Raw genomic sequence first — 18,866 nt, 5'->3', positions numbered from 1 at the left:
CAATAACATTTAACTGGTCTATGACACTGTAATTTGCTCTGTATTCAGATCTACAGGTGAAGATTAGTCCTGCTACAGTGACTGACGGACATACTGTAACACTGACCTGTATCATATCCTGTCCTCTGACTGACAACCCCACCTACATCTGGTATAAGAATGAACAACCTATTACAGAAGACCATTCCAGCTTGTATGTTAACTACTTCAGTGAAAGAGACAGTTACTCCTGTGGTGTTAAAGGCCATGATTTGCTCCGATCTCCTGCAATGTGTGAGTTTGGACATCAGTGTACGAATACAATTCTTTATTGTTATCAGTTTTTGCCAGTAAAGGAATAATTATATTTCAGTATTCAATCTTTATTTCACCTACCATTAACCAGCCTACTTTAAACAGCATCTACAGTACACCCCTCGCATTTGTATATTATTTTATATAATTATTATTTAATATTTTATTGTATCTGTTCATGTGACAACACTGAAGAAATGACACTTTGCTACAGTGTAATGTAGTGAGCTTGTATAACAGTGTAAATTTGCTGTCCCCTCAAAATAACACAACACACAGCCATTAATATCTAAACCGCTGGCAACAAACACTAACGAGTCACATGACACTAACGAGTCATGTGACTTGTTAGTGTTACAAGGTCTCAGGTGTGAATGGGGAGTAGGTGTGTTAAATTTGGTGTTATCGCTCTCACACTCCCTCATACTGGTCACTGGAAAAAATTAAATAAAACATTTACGCAAATGTGAGGGGTGTACTCACTTTTGTGAGATAGTTTAATAAGTCCATAGCGATAGATATTGTTACAGTGCCTTTGGTTCCACCACGACCGGTTCCACATTCACACAGACCGTATCTAAATCAACCGGTTCCAGCTTCACACCTTCAGTGGTCTAGTGGAGTCTATGCCTCGACAGGTCAGGGTTGTTTTGGCGGCAAAAGGGGGACCAACACAATATTTGGCATGTGGTCATAATGTTATGGCTGATCGGTATATTCATTATATTTGTATATGCAAATGTATACATAGAAATGTGTTCTATTGTCTATTTGTCATCTCAGGCCAGAAGTGTTGGAGTGTGAATATCACCTCTCAGAGCATCTGTGCCTTGAAGGGGTCATCAGTGGACATACCCTGTTCTTACACATATCCCAGACATCATGAGGTCAAGAAAACGTTCTGGTTCACTAAATGGGATCCTGACAAGGAGCCTGAAGATGTCATCTTGGTACCAGGGAATGAGGATCATATAGAATACCATGGAGATAAGAAGAATGACTGTACCCTGAGAATCTCACACCTCAGATTAACTGACTCCTCTGAGTACAGGTTTAGATTCATTACATCTGGAGGAAGGTTTTCTGGCTCTTCTGTCTCCCTGACTGTCACAGGTAATGTGTCACACCTGTTTTACCATGTTGATAGTACATGTTGCAGGCTAAATACAAACACCTTTGTGCTGGTCGCCACAAGACCTCGTTCAACCTCATACTTTAACATTGTAGGTGTTGCAGAAATTCACCCACTATTCTGTACTTTATTTTCCCCTAGATGTTGTGTTGGAGATGGAGCCTACATCTGTGTCAGAGGGGAACAGGGTCACTCTGACATGTACAACTAAATGTAGTCTAGACAACAACCCACAATACAGTTGGTATAAGAATGGACAGCCTATAGAAAACACCAACACCAACTCTACTGTCCATATCCTCTCAGTCAGCAGTGAAGATGCAGGCAGATACTCCTGTGGTGTCAAAGGTCATGATACTCTACGCTCTCCTGAAAAGACTCTCAATGTCACATGTAAGTACACCACATATTTGGGTGGCATATTTTAAATATATCATGTGTATTTATAAATTGGACACACCTACTAATTTAAGTTCCACATTGTTGAATAATATAAAAGACATATATGGAATAGCATATATTGTAATACTGTTGTATCCACACTTTGCATAGATTACAGTTTTGCACAGTCTTTGCATTCTGTCAACCCTAAAAGAAATACAAAGCAGGAAACAAATAGTCTATAACTGGTAGAGGTTATTGTTCATTTAAGTTGTATTACATTTTTTTAGTGGGGGGGGGGGGTATTTAGAAAAGGGCATAGTAAAAAATATTGTTGAAATTGCAAAAGCAAATATGTTCTCACTGAAAAACTTAACCATCAAGCTAAGAATGTGGTTTTTCATGCGTTAGTCATGGTTAGCCTTGACTTTAGTCCCTACATTAATGAATATATTACTGTCCACCAGATGCCCCAAAGAACACCTCAGTGTCAGTCAGTCCCTCTGGTGAAATAGTGGAGGGCAGTTCAGTGACTCTGACCTGCAGCAGTGATGCCAACCCACCTGTGGACAAATACACCTGGTACAAGAAGACTGTAACCTCACCAAAAGCATCAGGACAGAGTTACAGCATCACTAACATCAGATCTGAGGAGAGTGGAGAATATTACTGTGAGGCTGAGAATGTAAGAGGATCTATGAACTCTACAGTTCTGATGATCATTGTAGCAGGTAAGTTTGATCTTCAAAAATGATCCTTTAAGCTCATTTCAAATATTATAATGTGTGGTTATAAAAGTTTGCTTTATAATAATGTATAAGCTAACCTCATATGAATAGCCTGGATTACATTCTTTTTTAATGTACTATAATGAGCAATTTTGTCATGTCATCCATATTTTCTATTAGTGAAACAGTCCTTAGTGTCTGGAGTTGTAGGAATCACAGTGGTTGTTCTGGTTCTCATCCTCTGTCTCTCTGGATTCATCTGGTTCAGGTGAGGGGATGATGTATCTTTTCAAAACATAATTTCACATTTATACTCTGATGTAAAAATGAATGAATTCATTAATTTCTAAACATGCAAAGACGGATGATGTCCTCCCAGTCAACATCTGATGAAAGAAACATCAGAGACACACAAAACAATGGACAGGTGAGTCTGTCAGAATACTTTTCTATGAAGTAATTGGTGTAATAGTTGCTCTCATGTTGCCTGTCCTCTTTCTCCCATCAGACAGACTTCAGTCATGTGTATGACAACGTATCAGACATGGTCATGACCTCTACTGCAGCACAGACAGCAGACACAAACAACCAGGATGACCTTCACTATGCCAGCGTCCAATACTCTTCCTGCTTTGAACAGGAAGAACTTCTCTACTCCACCGTCCAATCGTCTCAACCCCAGAAACAGGAAGAGGAAGTCCAGTATGCTGCTCTGAAATTCAACTGTCCCAGTGCTGCCCCCCGGTGAGTATATTCTGTCATTACATCAACACGAAGTCAACAGTTCTAACAGACAGACAGCTACAAGTTCCATCATATGATATTGTATATTGTAGAATTAGACAGCAATCAATACATTTTTCAAATATATTCTAAGATGCCCTTTATGTTCATGTCATCAACAGTGTCAATAGCATTTCAAATATTGATGAAAAGTGATTCCCAGAGATCTTTGCTGTCCATGGCATCTATTAGGTCAACAACTTGTGGTGTCTTGCTGTGATTGTGGGCCCATCGTTCTTTATTTACCTTCACTTCTAAATAATATTTGGACAAGCAGGAACATTTACAGTACAAAACTAGACCTATGTAAAACAAGACTACATTGACTCTAACTGTAGAAGTGGAATGAAATACATTATTTCTGTTTTTCCCTCTGAAATGTGCGGATAATTTAATCCACTGTGGATCTGTTTATGTTGGGCTGAACTCTCTGCCCATCTTCTCTCAAGGAGAGAACAAAATGTCTGACATGGTCAATAAGTGTGGCTCTGATTTCATTTGAAACATGTCTGTACCCTCCTTCTACCTGTCCTCCCTCCTCTCTCACCTTGTCCTCCTCTTCCTCTCTGTCCATATCTTTTTATATTGTCTTCTCTTCCTCTTTCCACTCTACCGATGTCATCGAATCTACCCATCTCTTCTCCCTCTACTCCTCCCTCTTCTCCTCCTCCTACATCCTCAGCTCTTCTTGCTTCTTCTCCTACATCCTCAGCTCTTCTTCCTTCTTCTCCTACATCCTCAGCTCTTCTTGCTTCTTCTCCTACATCCTCAGCTCTTCTTGCTTCTTCTCCTCTTCCTATACTCTCCTTTCCTTTCCTGTCATTTCATTCTACCTCCTCAACTGTTCCTCCCTCTCTGTCCTGTCCACCTCCTCTCACTCTTAAACTTCTTCCTTTTCCACATCTCATTCTTCTTCTTCGTTGTCTTTTTCCCCCCTTTTCTAGTTGTTGTAATTAGGACAGATGTGTAAACAATTAGTACATTTGAACTTCTTCTGTTTTGTGTCTTATTAACACATCAGCTATCAATTTGGGGCTGATTGGAAACAAAACATTTGCAACTGAGAATTTAACAAATAACAGAGTTTTGTTTTGAAAATGGTAAGCAAATGCAAATTTGTGATTTTTGTAAAGTTCCAAAAAAGAGCTGCAATGTTTTTTTCTGATATTTTAAAGTTTTGGTTGGCTGTGAGAATTTTGTGCACAGTGTTTGATACATGTGATTTGGAACTTATATTAAATGAAGGAAAATGTACAATCTGTTTAGGACAATTACAAAGTGTTTAAATCACCATGTTAACTGTCTTGAGAGCAGTTACCTGAGTTTGGAGAAATGTGTCATATCTTTTGAGAGAAACTGTAAAACAATTTAATGTAGAGCATCAAATCTGACAAAGACTATTTTAAGTCCAAAATTGTACAAGGTAGCAAATTTAATAACTTAATTACATTCCTAAACATAAAACGGTCATGACGATTCTCAGTCATTGCGGATAAATAATACTCCAATTTAGATTTTATTTTCTAAAACCATAGAATGTATTTTTTTTGTTTCATTTAAGAAATTGTTGTAAAAAAGCTCCAAGCCATTTAAACCAGAATGGAGGCCATTCTCCTCCAATCCCTGTCTAATGTATCATGTAAAAAAACAAAGTCATAAAATGTTCAGCCGTTGCAGCCTTGGGGCTCATTTACATTATGAGATATATTAAAACACTTCATGGTCTTATCATAGTTTGCATAATAATTTTCATAGTGTTTGAAGGGGTCATGTTTCAGACAGTCTATAGTACTGTGGAAATCACTTGACGGAAAATCAAGAGTTGTGGCGTCTTGGAAGATGGCGTCTCGAGCTATCAATCTCTGCAAGTTTACAGAACAAAAAAATCAACTGAAACAAGTTTTCTTTGATATCTCTAATGTAGATCATAACATATATATGTCCTTTGGTACATTTCTTCCCAAAGCTGTAACACATTGGTAACTCACATTTTCCCCTTTAAAACATTAAAACGTAGAGAGATTCCAGATATCCAAAGTAAATATTTTATATTTGGAACATGGGTTCTTTTTTTTTCGGTTTCTCTTTAGACTGAAGACACGTGGAGCTGAGGAGGAACCCTCTATGTTGTACAGCACAGTCAACATCCCCAGAAACAAGAGGACCTGAACACAACAAGACCTGAACACAGCAATACCAAAACCAAGAGGACCTGAACAAAACAAGCCCTGAACAGAAAAGGACATGACTACAACTATACCTGACCGCAAGAAGAATTGATATTAACAAGACCTGAACACAAGAGGACCTGAACACAATAAGACCTTAACACAAGAAGACCTGACCAATAAATCATCTCAACACAACAAGACCAGAATACAAAAAGACCTGAACACACCAAAACCAGAACAAAGAAGACCCAAACACAATGAGACCTGAACACAACTAGACACAAACTTATTGCACACAAACAGAATAAGTTATGATCATAACAAGACCTGAACACACCAAGACTTGAAACAAGACGACCTGGACACAACAAGACCCAGACACAGTGAGACCATAACCAAACAAGACCTGAACACAACAAGACCAGAACTAAAGACCCAAATACAACAAGACCAGAACACAAACAGCTTTGACAAAACTGTTGGGCAAGCATTTGGATGATTTAAAGTTGATTTCCCACTGAAGCATTTACTATGATTTTTAGGTATTTGTATACAGTATATATATACCCAAACTTGAGTACCCAAGATCCTACCTGTTAATTGACCTTGTCAGATCCAAAATTCTGTAGATTGGATCAGACTCAGTGGTCACAGATCTCAGATATTTGGGAACATATTTGAAATATTGACAAATTACATAGAATCTGGTCCACTGGTAACTGATTCTGTAAGATAATCACAAATGAATATTATGGGATCTCAGATGACATCTCCTGTCAATGTGTATCTGTGAAGGCTAGAAGATAACCATGATATGGTCAAGAAACCATGAAATCCCAAGAAAGGATCATCAGATTCAATCCCAGCCACTTTATATCTCAACTCTTATTTCCACAGTTATAAAAATCAACTATATAAACACAGAGTATAATATGTGATGGCTTAAGTAATTTCAGAGTCATGTTTTGAGTCCTTACAGGAAAGCCTTTTCTCAGATCAGTGGCCCTAGTGTGTATTTAACCAATGTTTTATGCTCTACCAACTAAACCACATACTGTCAGACAAACTCACGCTAGTAGGAATGAAGAGCCATTGGTCAATCTAGTCTTTTAATATAATTTAATTTTAACTATTATTACATTTTTACAGACTGGGACCTGGATGTCTTTTACGGCTGTGCCCCTATATAAATGTTTACACAGGGCACAGCCTTATAACAGATCCAGGTCTTGGTCAAACCATGGTAAATAAGAGGATGGACTTTATTATCAAATGTAGGTAAATGTTTTAAAGTTATATTTTTAGATACATTTTAAGTATATATGTATTTGCCGGACCGCATAAGCGGAGGCGACTAAGAAGAGCGAATGTCTCTTACTGAGTGATTGACTGATTTACTGTCTGAATGACAACCCCTTGTTAAATAGCGTTGTGGTTACAGAAGCAGACTTGTGATCTTTAGGTCCCAAGTTCGTATCTCCTCGCAGGCGAAGCAAAGTATGCATTGTGTATTATTCTGTATTGACGAGAACTTTGCTGGCTGAAACTGTATACGGTCATATTGCGACTGTTTCTGGCATGGAATAGTTCATCTTCAGGCTTACTAGAAATTGAACGGCCAGTGGCAAATGCAATACATAGCCTCTATTTGTGGTGTAGGTAAACTTAGTAAGAAACGTTAGTCATTTTAACTGTATCAATTTCATTGACGAATGGCCAGTTAATTATTAAAACGTCCAGTGGCAAGAGAGGATATGTTCAGGATAGAGTGGCTATACTGACACCTGAAGAATGTCCAGGTCAGTGGTGTAGTGGTTAACGAACCTGCCATTCATGTGGGTGACCCGGCTTTGAATCTCGAGGTGGCAACCTTGTGGGCTGGCTGAACTAGGCTTGCCTGGATTCTTGTTCATGATATTGAGAACTTAAAATAAAAAGTGTTTTGTATCTCTGTAATCACACACCTTCACTTTCCACGTGGTCCATATTTGACATCACCCGATCAAATAAGGCCAAGACTTTTACCTTCAATGGAAAGAACTGTTTTTCCTGTTTTTATCCTTTTTCCTACCATTTCATTTCATTATAATTTTGCTTCTAAATCTTCCGAATTCATTCATTATAATTTTTTGTTTGAGTAAATCGAGTTAATATTGATACTTTGGTAATACTATAGGATGAATTTCTCATATCTTTTATTGAGAATATACTAATGTGGGCACCTGTCCTGCTGTATGTTGATAACAGAAATGTAAAACCATGAACACACTTGTTTCACCATTATACCATTCATTAATATATATTTTTTGAATTCATCATTAATTATATATCTAACATAATAAATATGCTCAATGTTTAAGAAAAACATAGATGATTGACTGTAGACTAGTAATTGACTTGCTGAATGAGGACATCATATGAAGATAGACTGTAGGTTAGTAATTGACCAGCTGAATGAGGACATCATATGAAGACTGTAGGTTAGTAATTGACCAGGTGAATGAAGACATTATATGAAGGTTTTTGCTAGGCATCAGGTTTAGCTATTTTTTGTTTTGTTTTTAGTAACTGAAAGAAATATCCTAGTAGTATGTTGCTAATAGTCATTTATACAGATTTACTTTCAGCACGTTGATGCTGGGATGTGATGTAACACTGGAATGTAGTGTGATACATTCACATATATGTAAACAATAAAATGCTCTTCATGGGGGTATTTCAGAAAGCTGGGTTACCATACTCTGAGTTGAAACCACAACTTTGGGTTAACTGACTCTGAGCTGTCAAACGGTTTCAGAACAGGTGGTAACAGTTAGTTCAGTCAACTCTGAGTTAAGTCAACCTTGAGCAAAGCACATGTACGAGGAGATAAAAAGCCTTCATCTGTGGAAAGCAGATAACATGATTCACCATAGCAACAGGACAATAAGGTCTCAAAACCCATTCTTCTCCCCAGTGGATTTAGATACATTAAAGATGAGGGTCGCATGGATTCCAATCAATATCAGCAGATTCTTGAGAATAATGTTGAAGAATCAGTCACAAAGCTGAAGTTACGCCAGGGCTGGATATTTCAACAAGACAACGACCCAAAACACTGCTCAAAATCTACCCGGGAATTCATGCAGAGGAACAAGTACAATGTTCTGGAATGGCCATCCCAGTCCCCAGACCTGAATTTCATTGAGAATCTGTGGGTTGATTTGAAGCGGGCTGTCGATTCTCGGCAACCATCAAACCTAACTGACCTGGAGATGATTTCTATGGAGGAATGGTCCAAAATACCTTCATCCAGAATCCATTAGAGGCAATAGGAAGCATCTAGAGCAGGGGTGTCCAAACCATTCCACGGAGGGCCGTGTGTCTGCAGGCTTCTGGTGTTTCCTATAAATTGGTTCGCAGTTCACACCTAAACAATCAGGTGAGGGTAGAAACTAACCAATTAGTAACCTAATTAGTCAAGCAAGTACAAGGAGAGCGCAAAAACCTGCAGACACACGGCCCTCCGTGGAATACTTTGGACACCACTGATCTAGAGGCTATTATTTTTACTAAATATTGATGTGATTTTTCTGTTGGGGTAACCAAATGTATCCACCTGTCAAATTTCGTTTTGATGCATATTGCACATTTTCTGTTCATCCAATAAACCTAATTTCTCTACTGAAATATTACTGTGTCCATCAGTTATTTGATTGATCAAAATGAAATTGCTGATCCAAACACCCAATTATTTATAAATGAAAATCATGGAAATTGTCAGGGGTGACCAAACATTTTCATACAACTGTGTTAGATTCTGTCCAAGTTTGATCCATGAACAAAATAAATGCAACCAGAAGTCAGGGGAGAGCCATCTTTATTCAGCATGAGTCTATGATGTTGTCCTTCCATTTCTCATTTCTATCTCTTCCATAATTACAGAGGCAACACAGTCTTTTATGCCAGGATACATAGGAGGTGGCCAGTGGTCATAACCAACCATTACACATTCCAATAACCTCCAATAAGAAAGGTTTATCCTACAACAGACCCTTGTATGGTATGTTCCAACCTATGGTCAATGGACCTATCCATATAGCCTATGTCAGTCACATGGGCAACTCCTAGCAGGAGGAATGGACAGAATGTATGGACAGGATGTGTGGGGCCCATCAGTAACAGGCAACACGTCCTGTCTATGATCCTTCTTTCAGAGTTAGTCAGCACATCTGTGTTGTGTTAAGTTTCTCATGCCCATTTCCTATGAACTGTATGTTTGTATATAGTTTGAACAAACATGATATAAGCCCCAGTTCCATAATGCCATCTAAAGAAATAATTTGTGTTATTGTATCATAATGCCCCCAAAGATGGCCCAAAGAACACCTCAGTGTCAGTCAGTCCCTCTGGTGAAATAGTGGAGGGCAGTTCAGTGACTCTGACCTGCAGCAGTGATGCCAACACACCTGTGGACAAATACACCTGGTACTTTCATAACAAGCCTTTGCTAAATGTCTATGGGCAGATGTACAATGAAAGTATTTTGAGGTCAGAAAACAGTGGACATTATCAATGTGTCTGGAAAGTCTGGAATGGAAAAGGGTCCAAGAACTCTACAGCATTAATGCTCTTTATTAAAGGTACATTTTCAACTTCACTACTTCAATATACAATTGCCAAATGTGTTGGCTTATACATTGTTTGATCTGAAAAATGTAATTAGCTTCCTGTATTTAGTGTCAGTTTGTAATTACATCCCATGTATTTATATCATAAATACTGCATTGTAGCGAAACAAACCAAAGTTCAGACTGCAGCTGTAGCAGTCACAGTGGTTGTTCTGGTTCTCATCCTCTGTCTCCCTGCATTCATCTGGTTCAGGCGAAAATATGAATCATTTGAATTTCACTTTTGAACCTGGATGTGTTATTCATTCATTAATCATTTCATTAAATTGTCTAAAAGGGGGAAGAAGTGTTCCAAATCCACCTCTGTTCAAAGAAACACCAGAGACACACCAGACAGTGAACAGGTGAGTCTGATAGAAGAACTTTGGATCTGTTGCCCTGTGTAATATTTCATCCCCTTGTGTGTCTATACATCTGCCTCGCCTTTCTCTTTTTCCAGAAGAAAGACTCCAGTCCTGTGTATGACAACGTATCAGACATGGTCATGACCTCTACTGCAGCACAGACAGCAGACAGAGACAACCAGGATGACCTTCACTATGCCAGCGTCTACTACTCTTCCTCCAACAAACAGGAAGTACCTCCGTACTCCCCCTTCCAACTGTCTCAACCCCAGAAACAGGAAGAAAGCTGTTTAGTACGCTGCTGTCAAATTCAGCTGCCTCAGTGTCCCCACCTGGTGAGTATATTCTGCCTAACTGTAGAATATATGCTGCTTATTGTAGATGACGTTCATAGGAATGGTATGATGTCATATTTTATAATAATTAATGATGGTAAGTGATGATAGTTCAGAGGAACCGTTTCTGTTCCATTTTTGACAAGGATTGTGTTTAATTTCCAGTGAACAACTACATTCATTTTGTTCAGACTCAAGCCACTGAGAATAACTCTACAATCTACAGCACAGTAAACAAAACCAGAGCCAAGAGGATCTGATCTCAACAAAACCCGGATAAAAGTACTTAAATTCAAATGATAAACATTCCAAATTCTAGGCTATTTGTGAACAGTTTACATGATAATGCATGTAGTTCAAAGAACACATAGGACGAGACGGCCTGTTGAGCATGTTCTGTTTGAAAAACTGTTACACCCTTTTGTCTCCAGTGCATGTCTGATTGTGATGCTGAGTTTATGAGGAAGGAAAAGACCGTTCAGCTTCAGTGATTTTTGCCTCGACTATTTTTAATTTCTGTCACCAACGTTTACTCCCTTATTATTGACACACGGTTCAATTCCAGTTAGTTGACTTGTGACACAACAGGAGCTCTTACCTTCATCTGTAAGTGATTAAACCGCACACTTGACAATGTCTTGATATAATTATTTTTATTATAATATTTGGTTTTAGGTGAAACTTATATTTGAGGGTGTGTACTGAATCTTTTTATCCTTTTATTTATTCTGAGGTGTGTTTTTTTTTTTTGTTTTGTATAATATATTCTTTACTTGAACGATGTGGTGAATGTCTCCGCGGTCAGGTCATTATTCCATTGAAGGTGTGTGTGTGTGTGTGTCATGGATTGACACGGTGTACATTTGAACAGAGCTTGGTGTTTAACACCGTGAAGGATGTGTATTTTTACCATCCAAATTAGTCACTTTTTTTTTTTTTTTGCAAATCTGGTCAAAATGTCGAAACAGTTTTAAAATGATTTAAAAATGTTACGTTCTCACACGATTAGATACCTGCAGGGTTTTGTTTGATTATTGATGATGAGGAGGAGGATTGGAATACATCCGTTGAGATGAAAATGTAATGTCCGCTTGAGAAGTGAGACGCAGACAAATGTAACACACTTCAGGTACGTGCCCCTCCAAGAATTGGGAAACACTCATCATCATCATCATCATCTTCTTCCGCTTCATCCGGGGCCGGGTCGCGGGGGCAGCAGTCTAAGCAGGGATGCCCAGACTTCTGGGAAACACTCGAGTTATAAGAAAACACAATTAAAAGATGAGTCTGGTGCCTGAGTACAGAATGTCACTTATTATTTCTGCCTGTTTCAACCCCCAAAAAAAGACCAAATAAGACAAAAAAAAGACCAAATGAGACCAAAACACTTTCAGAGATCTGTCACCATATTAATACTAAATAATACTAAATCTTCCAATAAGTTGTAGATCACAAAAATTAATGCATTTAATAATCATTATTACTGTATCCTTATTGTAAAGTGTTACCAACTAGAATAAATCAGGAGTCACATGTAAACAACACTATTAGATCACACAGAACATAATTATATGAGACTGGTTCCTCTTCAGTCCACATGGGTCCTTGTTCCACATTGAGAGGGTACCTGTCTGTATGTTAGATGTACCAGTCCTAGAGTGAGTGGTTCTTTATATTTCCAAGACTACAGGGAGGGAGATACAACAATGGTCTTGAGAACAACAGGAAGTGTGTTGGTGGTCGTTCTCTGGTCTTTGACAGGTATGTTCTGTTTCTTATCCTTTAGATTCCCTGATCAATCTACATAGGTTTCTTATAGAAGAAATTAGGTATTACTTGGGTGTGTTCTGTGCACATTGAGTCACTCAGAGTGATGCTTATTTGTGCTTTCTGGTCACACTCAACTGTGGACAAAATACTGTTGCTTTACAGCTGTGGAAAAAATTAAGAGACCACTGCACCTTTTACTTTCTTTTCCCAAAAAATTAAGAGACCACAGCACCCAAAAAATTGAAAAGGAAGGTTTTGAGGGAGGAACAGAAGGATTAAAATTAAGAGATCACTGCTAATTGAACACTTCTGTTTCTCACTCAAAACTTTCCTTTTAAATTTTTTTGGAAAGGAAGGAAAAAAAATACTGTTTTGTGTGACTGTGTTTCAGTGGTTCTGGGTCAGAGTGTGAACTACACCTCTCAGAGTATCTGTGCCTTGAAGGGGTCAACAGTGGACCTGTCCTGTTATTACTCATATCCCAGCGGTTACACAGTCAAGACACCCGAATGGTATTACTGGAAGGATGGAAACAATACTAAAATCTCAGATAATTCTACAAGTCGTGTATCATACCATGGGAATAAGGTAAATGACTGTACCCTGAGAATCACAGACCTGAGAGAGGAAGACTCAGCATCATATTACTTCAGTTTTACAACTGGAAAATCAGGGAAACCTGGCTCCTCTGTCTACCTGACTGTCACAGGTAATCACTCACACCTGTTTTATTATAATTACCAATTAAGGTACACTCAGCTAGATGAGCCAGGTCCGGATGCAGGATCAAATGTCTGAGGGGGCATTTCGTTACAATTGGGGGGTGTATCTTATTCATATAACATTTGCAGTGTTTATGGGGAAAATAAACCTGCGGGAGCACAGATTCTCTCTGGAGGGGCAATGTCCAATTCACACCCCTCCACTTCTTGACTTCTGCATGTGAACACATTTGTTTAACACTGTTAAAGTGTGGTTGCCATGGGAACCAAACATTGGTAAAGTTGCGAAGATCAACCTTGTATCCCACACTCTGAGCAGAGGTATATAATTGAGCCACTATGTTGTTTTACTATAGATGTTGTGTTGGAGATGGAGCCTACATCTGTGTCAGAGGGGAACAGGGTCACTCTGACATGTACATCTAAATGTAGTCTGGACCCCAACCCAGAATACAGTTGGTATAAGAATGGACAGCCTATAGAAAACACCAACACCAACTCTACTGTCCATATCCTCTCAGTCAGCAGTGAAGATGCAGGCAAATACTCCTGTGGTGTCAAAGGTCATGAGGCTGTCCGGTCTCCTGAAAAGACTCTCGATGTCACATGTAAGTATATTAATTCTACAAACACACTGTATATTTCAATGTCACATGTAAGTACAATAATTCTACATACACACTCTATATTTGCTAAATTGCATTCATGTTCTCCTGAATGCTGATGGGCTGATATTTTCACTGTATGACACAGGTGTGCCATTACATAACTTTTGATTGTTACTATTGGGTTGGTAAGCAGATTTAAATAGCAAAAAGGCAATGAAGGTAAGAATACATCGATCAGGTTGAGATGCATGGATTGCAATCTTCCAGGTAGGATTACTAATAAAACTGGCTAGTTGAAACGCCAGGATTGCAACCTTCCAGGTAGGATTACTAATAAAACTGGCTGTTTGATTGATTGGCTGACTGGTTCAACCCAGAATACAGTTGGTATAAGAATGGACAGCCTATAGAAAACACCAACACCAACTCTACTGTCCATATCCTCTCAGTCAGCAGTGAAGATGCAGGCAGATACTCATGTGGTGTCAAAGGTCATGAGACTCTCCTGTCTCCTGAAAAGACTCTCAATGTCACATGTAAGTACATTAAAGACACAGTGAATTGTCCATACTCACTGTATATATATACAGCTCCGGAAATAATTAAGAAACCTCTGCACCCTTTTCTTTTCTTTCCAAAAAAGTTGAAAAGGAAAGTTTTGAGTGAGCAACAGAAGTGTTCAATTTGCAGTGGACTCTTAATTTTAACCCTTCTCTTCCTCACTCAAAACATTGCTTTTTGTCTTTCTTGGGAAGAAAAAGGTGCAGTGGCCTCTTAATCTTTTTCCGGCACTGTATATATATGGAAATTCTGTTCAGGTTCTCCTGAATGCTGATGGACTGATAGCCAAGGTCATTTTGACTGTATGACACAGATGTGCCATGAAATAACTTGATTGTAACAATTGAGTTGATAATTGCAATAAGGTGTCTCGGGGGTTTTGTGGTTTGTACCACACTATGTTTTCTGGTCATTGGTCTTTGTGGAGATCAGGCCATGGCTTGCAGAATTAATGATGCACTTAAACATCCTGAACTACATCCAGACTGGCAGTGCGTTACACTGTGAGGAGAACCGTCAGTACGGACAGAATTGGAGCATTTGCCAGAACCACATTCACATTTCCAAACCCTTTTTAAAGGCAGAAGAGTGTCCTGATGTCCTGTGTAGCAAACAGTTCAGAGGAACAGTGACTTGTGAAAGCAAAGGCACAAACCACAGGCAATATATCCTGCCTATCTATGGTTGACATTGACAGGTCTTTCACTGTGCTGGTCTTGTCTGGGGTCTGACTCTCAACTCATGTCCAAGGTACTTGATGCCTCTCCTAGACAACTGGTATTCCAGTGGCTGAAGCTTGAGACCCTGAAATACCCATTAAGGAACCCTTTATTGCGTGGCATGGGGCTTTTGTGTAACAGCGATCTGTGGGTCCTAAGTGGAAACGCCTATCTTGTACTGTATATAACGAGGAGAACAATGATCTTATGACGATCCTGATGTATGGAATATTAATGGGGACAACTACACTGCAATTCCAATAAGTAACTGAATGTCTCTCTCTTGACTAGACTGGGGACACTGTTATTATTTCACCACCATACAGGAATACATGAATACTAATATCTAACACAACCCCAGTCTCAGTACCCAGTATATTTCAACCAATCATTTATGTTCCCTGGGTACTTGGGTCAGTGGGTTCAGTCAAGGAATGACCCCCGACCACAAGTGACCTCCGACCACATGTGACCTCCTGCTTAGTTAGAAACTCTAACAAGTTGAAAACGGGGATATGATCGTCCAGTCGAAGCTGCAGGAAACCTGGACTGAATGTGTCTAATGTCTGTGAGCCTACCTGGGAGGTTTTTCTACTGTAAATATATGACTGTACTCAATCTACTGAATGACTGCATGCTTTGGGGGTTTAATTCTGGGTGTCTTTAAGCATTTCTGAAAAATTTACAAAGGACTAAACAATACATTTTACCGATTGACTAATTGACTGAATGGCTTTTTACATTTATTTCTTATAACATTTAAAATGCATCTTGCTATGAATATATGATCTTAACAGATGCTCCAAAGAACACCTCAGTGTCAGTCAGTCCCTCTGGTGAAATAATGGAGGGCAGTTCAGTGACTCTGACCTGCAACAGTGATGCCAACCCACCTGTGGACAAATACACCTGGTACAAGAAGACTGTAACCTCACCAAAAGCATCAGGACAGACTTACAGCATCACTAACATCACATCTGAGGACAGTGGAGAATATTACTGTGAGGCTGAGAATAAATATGGACGTCTCAACTCTTCAAGTGTTTTTGTGGAAGTACATTGTAAGTAAACCAAACATTACCATCTGATGTTTTCATTAGTCAGTGCCACCATATCAAACATAATTACTGAAGTTGTTAGAACAATATTTTACTTACACAACCATACTGTATATTCTATAATGCTCCATTGTAATTGATTTAAACCACTGTAATGTAACATAATGTCCACTAGATGGCCCAAAGAACCCATCAGTGTCAGTCAGTCCCTCTGGTGAAATAGTGGAGGGCAGTTCAGTGACTCTGACCTGTAGCAGTGATGCCAACCCACCTGTGGACAAATACACCTGGTACAAGAAGAATGTAACCTCACCAAAAGCATCAGGACAGAGTTACGGCATCACTAACATCAGATCTGAGGACAGTGGAGAATATTACTGTGAGGCTGAGAATAAATATGGACGTCTAAACTCTTCAAGTGTTTTTGTGGATGTACATTGTAAGTAAACCAAACATTACCATCTGATGTTTTCATTAGTCAGTGCCCCCATATCAAACAGAATTACTGAAGTTGTTAGAACAATATTTTACTTACACAACCATACTGTATATTGTATAATGCTCCAGTGTAATTGATTTAAAACACTGTATTATAACATAATGTCCACTAGATGGCCCAAAGAATCCATCAGTGTCATTCAGTCCCTCTGGTGAATTAGTGGAAGGCAGTTCAGTGACTCTGACCTGCAGCAGTGATGCCAACCCACCTGTGGACGAATACATCTGGTACAAGAAGACTGTAACCTCACCAAAAGCATCAGGACAGAGTTACAGCATCACTAACATCAGATCTGAGGACAGTGGAGAATATTACTGTGAGGTCAGGAATGTAAGAGGATCTATGAACTCTGCAGTTCTGATGGTCATTGTGGCAGGTACAAGTTAAATATTTGTTACTTTAATGCAAAATTACTAGCAATATAACTCTTAACAATGAGTAATGTTACTCTTAACAACAAGTATTGCAATAACAACTTTTATCATATTCATCTGTTGTGTTTTACATTATGCCATACATTCTTATCATTCAAATTGCATTTTAGGAAAGTCCTCAGTTCTGACTGCATCTGTAGGAATCACAGTGGTTGTTCTGCTTCTCATCTTCTGTCTCTCTGCATTCATCTGGTTCAGGTCAGGGGAACATCACAATTTGTAAGATTATTTGATTTGTTATTTAATTGGTTTAATGTATTAATTATTAATTTGTCTACTAAACAGGAGGAAGGCTCCCAAATCCACCTCTGATACAAGAGACAAAAGAAACTCAGAAGACAATAGACTGGTGAGTCTGTTACAGAACCAGTAAATGAATATACTGTTTAGTCATTTAAAAACCCCTCAGGAAAGGAGCATTATTTCTTACATATTTGATTCTATGTATATTAATATGTATTCTGTACTATTGTCACATAAAGGTAAACTAACAAAGGTCACTGACAGATTATACTTTACAATCATGCAGTGTTTTCCATATTAGTATCATGACGTTAAAGTCAAATAGGATGTTTTCTGTACCCTCAAGACACAGGAAAATACAGTTGAAAGACCATTATGAGGCCAAAGTGCAGAATGTCACATTTATATATACATATATATATATATATATATATATACTTTTTTTTTTTTTACCAACGAAGAACAACACATAATATACTCTGTAATGATATTCTAATCACATTAATCTGATTAGGTACACATGGTTTTAATTTTAGTTTAGGTACACAGGGATTTAAAGTTTAGTTTAGGTACACAGGGTTTTAAATATTCGTTTATTTGCTTATTTAGTATATTTCATAGTTAAGGTAAGGGTGTTCTAATGTTTCACAGATTAGGAAATGTAATTTCTGACTTTATTTACATAAACGGTTCCAAATGTAGTTACCTTGTGTGATTTGTTAAATCCTCTTACCTTCAACAATGAGTGTAATTGGAATTAATCTCAATCATCCAAAGTAAAAGTGAACTGTCAAGTGGGTGTACTTCCCTTTTCACATGACTGATCATGGTTGACCACATCTGTTCTCACGCTGTCCTCTCCTCCCATCAGAGAGACTCCAGTCTGGTGTACCACAACGTGTCAGGAATGGTCACCATGAGCCCAGACTCAGACAACCAAGAAGAACAGGTCTGCAACAATATCCCCCTCTCTTACCCCCACCACCAGGAAGAGGCTCTGTACTCCACCGTCCAGATGCCTCCACCCCAGAATCAGGACGCCAACCTGATGTACACTGTTGTGAAATTCAACAGCGCCAGTGGTTCCACCCAGTGAGTATTTTCTGGTAGTCACACAGTACTTTGTTGTCTGTCGTGAGATGACAGTATGTCATCAATTAACATGAACAGTGGGACCTCTAACATCCACTGATTTAGTGATTCTATAATTCAATTAACATGAAAAGTGGGACCAGTAACATCTACTGATTGAGTAATTTAATTCAATTCAATTAAATTGATAAGTGGGACCCGTAACAACCACTGATTTAGTGATTTAATAAATCAATTAACATGAAAAGTGGGACCCGTAACATCCACTGATTTAGTGATTCAATAATTCAATTAACATGAACAGTGGGACCTCTAACATCCA

The 18,866-nt window shown here is 38.6% G+C and overlaps 1 protein-coding gene across 1 annotated transcript in view; it reads left to right on the top strand.

Moving 5' to 3' along the window:
* LOC105009334 (sialoadhesin-like) overlaps positions 1 to 18,866 on the top strand; it is an 81,439-nt gene that overhangs the window by 8,414 nt on the left and 54,159 nt on the right. The window contains exons 6-8 of the mRNA XM_034294476.1: positions 49 to 273; positions 1,078 to 1,407; positions 1,568 to 1,819. Coding sequence (XP_034150367.1) covers positions 49 to 273; positions 1,078 to 1,407; positions 1,568 to 1,819 — 807 coding nt within the window. The remainder of the gene's footprint in view (positions 1 to 48; positions 274 to 1,077; positions 1,408 to 1,567; positions 1,820 to 18,866) is intronic.

Source organism: Esox lucius, chromosome 9, assembly GCF_011004845.1.
Source record: "Esox lucius isolate fEsoLuc1 chromosome 9, fEsoLuc1.pri, whole genome shotgun sequence".
NCBI classification, from domain to species: domain Eukaryota; kingdom Metazoa; phylum Chordata; class Actinopteri; order Esociformes; family Esocidae; genus Esox; species Esox lucius.
The sequence above is the reverse complement of the archived record's forward strand: the minus strand, read 5'-3'. Positions and strand labels throughout refer to the sequence as shown.